The following is a 5,670-nucleotide window of genomic DNA, read 5'->3' on the forward strand; positions in this document are numbered from 1 at the left end:
ATCAATCTAATTCGATTTAATCGAAATTAAAGAAGAAAAATAAAACAAAAAGTATGGCTGATACTAGAAAGAAAGAAAAAAGAACAAAGTAGTTAACATAAATAAAAAATAGTTAGACTTTTTAATTACATAAGAGACTAACATTAAGATGAACCAAAAATTCGTGCATATTATTGCATCAAAACTGCATAACGAATTATTTTTGTCAAACTTACTTTAGAAATATTAACAATATAAAATGATCATCACAATCTAATTCGGTTTAATTAAAACTAAAGAAGAAAAAAATAATACAAAAAGTAATATAAATCTGATAATAAAAAGAAAAAGAGAAAAAGAGAAATAGAGAGAAGGGGCAAGAAAGCGTAAGGATAAAAGGATTGATCGGGAAGGTTTCATGCAGGAAACGTAAAGGGGGTTGGGTGGGTGTGGGTGGAGGAAGGGGAAATGCCGGTTCCGACGCCGACGCTGTCGTCGTTTACATTATTACTGAATAATACTGAATAACTAAGTTAATCCTAATCATTTAACAATAAGTTACATTTAATATATGTCCACCTGATAATTTTTCTTGATTATTTTGGCTTCTTCTTAATTAATCTTAATAATTATTGTTGCAACTGCAATTATTTACCATCGTCGTCGTTGTCGTCATTTTCTTAGTAGTTGTGTTTTATAGTAGTGGTAGTAACGGAGAACGCAAACGGTGGGATTCAAGGAGCCTAACATCGTTCGACGAACGAGTGGCCTCCAGTATCGAACCGACGTTCGTCGTGCGCGGGCATAAACTGCACGTTCCTTTATATATATATATATATACTAACATATATACACATATATATATATATAATATATTCAACATACATTCCATAAACTCAGACACGCACGCGCGACATTTACATAGGTTACGTGCCATCTCCAGAGAGTACATAAAAGCCGGACTAATATACGTGTGTATAGAGGTATATACAATTGTACCAAAAAGATAGAAAGAGATAGATAGATAGATAGAGAAACAGAGACACCATTATTAAGTGAGGAAAATGTAGCCGGGTTTGATGTGAACATAGTCTAACATTTAACAGTTAAAAGTTAATATGAACTAAACAGTAACAGTAACATCAACAGCATTAACAGCAGCTGTCCCTCTATCGATGCGGACAACTGAACGAGGAGGAGGAAGAAGAGGAGGAGAAGGAGGAGGAGAAGGAGGAGGAGGTTGTGTCGAGAGGGTGCGGTGTCAACCGGCCGTGAAGAGAATATTTTCTTTGTCTGCTGTTACTACTCGTACTATCTGTCTGTCTCTGTTATTCTTGTCTACGTATTAGTGCGTGGGGTGTGGTACACCATTGAAAAACAACCAAAAAAAAAAAAAAGAACAGAAAAGACAGGTGTCTACCGATTCGATTATCGGGGAGCCTTCCTGTTGAAATAACTCGAACTTAAGTGAGGTTTCAATTAGAATTATAATGAAGAATACAAATCCGTAAGAACCACCGGTGTGTACTATCGTTAGAACTAGAAGTCAAGTTTCCAATGGGATAATGTTGGTTTAATCATAATTGAATAATAATAATAATAATAATAATGTCGCAACGATCAACACCAACTAGGGAGGATGGTAGTAATCCTGGTAGTCGTCAGGATAGTCCTAGAACACCACGTGGCGGTAGACTCAGAGATAGGGTGAACTTTTTCGAACAAGTATGGACCGGTGTTGGTGGTAATGGTAATGGTGGTGGTGTTGGTGGTGTTGGTCGAGGTTCACCAACGAGCCTAGTAGACGAACCTACGGATGAGATTGATTCCTCATCTTCACGTACTCGTACATTTCGTTCTACTTATCAACAATCTAATAGACCATCATCTAGAGCCAGTGATTCTTCATTCGAGGAAAGTTTCGAAAGGCTCGTAGAAGAATGCGATCTTAACGGGGCTAAAATAGTTAAATTCGAAAAGGTCGTGGTTAAAAAAAGTAGCAGAGAAATCGTTACATCGAGTGGTGGTGGTGGTGGTGGTGGTGGTGGTAATGGTGGAATTATTAATGATTCGAATAATGTTACCATTACTAGTAATTATCCAATCGAAATAACCGAAATGAGCAGGACACCGAGCGAGGAACACGCCCTAGAAGATTCGGCTTATCAAAGTCACAGCCATGGTGCACAAAGTCATGGTAGTGGTGGTAGCAAATCGAGCTCGGTAACTTCATCGTTCATTACTAAATTTCCATCCGAAGAAAATGTATTTCAAAGAAGGGGCAGCAATATTGTTCAACAACAATTTACAACTGACGATGATAAACCACCATCTGTTTGGTACGCGGAATATCGTAATCAGAGTTTCCAGAATGTAGCTGCCAAAATGGAACACCTACGTAGTACCAGGAACCAATACGATGCGCATATCGCACAAATCAAAGGTATCATTCTCATTCGTCGTCCTTTTTCCTTTTTCTTATTTTTTTTGTACTTACCTTTCATGCACAGAAATGTTTTATCTTCTTATATTCCTTTCTTTGTATCTCATATATATTTATTTACACGTGGGTGTAATATCAAGGAATCATCATCTTTCTAACGTAGGAGGATTTATTTTTTACGAATCCTTTTTACAATTTTTTTTTTTTTTTTTTCATTTAATTTACCAATGACAAATCAATCCTTCTTTTCTTTCTTTCTTCTTTTTTTGGCTTACTCTCTCTCTGTCATTTCAAACATGGGAACGTTCTATCTATTTCAACTGAACGTAGAAAATGTTTCGTAAGAATGTGCAAGCTCGCATTGATTACAAGGTTGGCAAATGGTGATATATATATATATATATATATACATACATATATATATATATATATATACATATATGTACTTGTAAATAGGTTCGAGTCCTTATTCGTAAAAATATCTTTCCATTTTCGTTAGTTGTATATTTTTTTTTTCTTGTTTTTTTGTTGATCCGTCGTATCAAAGTAAAGATATTATTCGTTTGGTTTTATTACCGATACGTTGTTATTAAACTTTTATTGGATGATATAAAAAAATTCTTCTTAAATTGATTAATATTTTTAATCATTGATTATATATATATATATATTCGGATTTATCAATTTTATGAGTATTTATCAGTGCACTCTTACATACAATGTACGCAATTTTTATTTATCACGAATAATCTTCTTTGATAAGGTTTGATCGTATCAAAGAAATTTCTTACCTTTTTAGTAAGTTAAATTTGATTACAATTTGATAATGTAAGAATGTAGATAATTAAAAATGTTTTTTGTTTTGTATTATTATTATTATTATTATTATTATTATTGGGAATTAATGAAGCACGTTTTACATTGTATTCTCATTTATTTTGAAGATCATTATTCATCGATGAGTTGTCATTTATTATTCTCTTTTAATTGGTGAATTTAATTACTTTGTTTTTAATGATCAAGTAATTTTGTAATAGATCGTAAACGATATTGTTTATTTATAGTTTATTTATAGATGTAGAATAATATGTCATTGATTCTACGTATCATATATGAGAGGAGTTCAAATATTTAATTGTAATTATATAATTACGTCATATAAAGTATATCAAAATTCTCGTATTTATTTTTCACAATCAAATAAATATTTATTAATTATTAATTACTATGCTATATATATATAACAATAAAAAAAAAATAGATTCTTAATAATAAAAATCAAAACAACGTTCCACGCATGGAAATTAACAAAACTTTACACAATTAAAATTAAAATTGATTCTTCTAATATTTTAAATAAATTTTATTATTATCATCGAATGATCACAAACACACGCACGCACGCACACACACATATTATACAAGAGATTTTACTCAGATTTCATGCGTAACAATAACCTTACGTAATTCTTTATTCATACTTATTCTCATCTTTCGTGTTTTTTTTTGTGTTATTCATCAATGCATAATTTATAAATCCAACCTTCGAAACAGGTAAAACATACGCGCACACACATATATATATACCATGTGAATGTTGACATTATCCAATTTCTGTCTTCCACGGTAACATAAATTAAAGAATATCAAAATTCACATGATGAAATATCAAATACACATATCAAATAAACAGATCGAATATTTATATATTTTTATTTTTATTTAAATAAATAATTATATAAAACATACACCAAAAAATGGCCACGTGTGAAATATCTTGACATTTACCAATTTCGATCTTTCACATTAACATATACACACATCTTTTTACCTAGTATTTTTGTTTATTTTATTTTATTTAAACCCCATCACACACACATATAGAATAATAATTTCATTTAACGAAAGATATAACTCGATCAAAGATCGTGCGAATTTAATTTAACAAATTAACCAATCATCTCGCACGTTGTTAAATAATAAAACACGTGTAATAAAGTGTTGTCAAATTATTAATATACACGTGTTCGTGTATAAAAAAGTTATTATTTTGTATTCTATTGTTTTACGATTTCAATCCTATGTGTTCTTCTCTATGGGGTCAATTTAAGAAAACATAGACAAACAAACAAACAAACAGGCAGACAGACAGACAGACGTACTATATAAACCTCCTCCCCCTTTTCCTTCACCACCTCCTCCACCACCTTCAATATGTGGTAACGCCGCTAATGGTTAAAACGGTGACGTAAGCGAGCAACATCAGTTCAAGGCTATCTCCTTTCCTATCTTCTTAGTCGAATCATGCTCTCTCTCTCTCTCTCTCTCTTTCTCTTTCTCTCTCTTTTTCTCGAATATGTTTCTTTTACCAAATGTGTGTTCCATCATCCAATACCATTGCATGGTTAACACATAAGAAAATAAAGATCTATTTAAGAGAAAAGATTTCGTAAAGTGTTCGTTGATCATCATCATCATCATCATCATCATCATCATCATAATCATCATAATTATAAAAAGAGATAAAAGTAATACAAATTAAATGACAAAAATTACGCAATTGTTTGATTTGTATCAAACGATATACGCGTACGTTTTCACAAATATAATTTTATCTTTTATAATTACACGTGTCTTTTATATTACATCCCGCGTTTATTTTTTCTTCTTTTTATTTAATTTCATTTAAGAAAGAAATTATTGAAATAAATGTAAGAGTAGTCAGATAAAATAAGAAAATGTATTAATTACTTTTCTTTTGTATTTTTGATTTGATTTGATTTGATTTCGTATGAGTTTAATAATAATCATAATGAATGGTTGCTATTATCTCTTTGAATAAATTATTATTAACGAATTATATATATATATATATGTATGTATATGAACGATGTTAAGGTTTGGCTCCAGTCTGAAAGAAAAAAAAAAAAAAAAGTCGTTTGTCAGTTAGTTGACGGTCCAATTGGGTCGATCGATAAGCTTTTGTATGAGTGTCTCTGTTATATATGTACGATATAACTGGACATATTATTCATTTTTCGAGAAAATACTATAGCTAAAAAGTGAATAGATTTTAATAAAACTTATATTACACTCTATAATTACACTCTTCTGTCTACGCGTAGAATATTTTGTCGAGTTATAAATCGATCTGCAAAGGTTCAAAAATTGTCAGAGAATGCAATGCAGTAAATTGTGCATCTTTGCAATTTCTTTGAAAAGTTTTGGTAAATATTTTTTATACTAAA

At 31.0% G+C, this 5,670-nt stretch overlaps 1 protein-coding gene across 3 annotated transcripts in view; it reads left to right on the forward strand.

Moving 5' to 3' along the window:
- Positions 1-640: 640 nt before the first annotated feature.
- Positions 641-5,670, forward strand: part of LOC106790724 (nesprin-1) — a 47,755-nt gene continuing 42,725 nt past the window's right edge. For all 3 annotated transcript variants that reach the window (XM_014755830.1, XM_014755832.1, XM_014755833.1), the window contains exon 1: positions 641-2,422. In XM_014755830.1, coding sequence (XP_014611316.1) covers positions 1,588-2,422 — 835 coding nt within the window. In that variant the 5' untranslated portion in view covers positions 641-1,587. The remainder of the gene's footprint in view (positions 2,423-5,670) is intronic.

The sequence above is a fragment of the Polistes canadensis genome, unplaced genomic scaffold, assembly GCF_001313835.1.
Source record: "Polistes canadensis isolate GaletaPanama2010 unplaced genomic scaffold, ASM131383v1 scaffold_257, whole genome shotgun sequence".
Taxonomy (NCBI): domain Eukaryota; kingdom Metazoa; phylum Arthropoda; class Insecta; order Hymenoptera; family Vespidae; genus Polistes; species Polistes canadensis.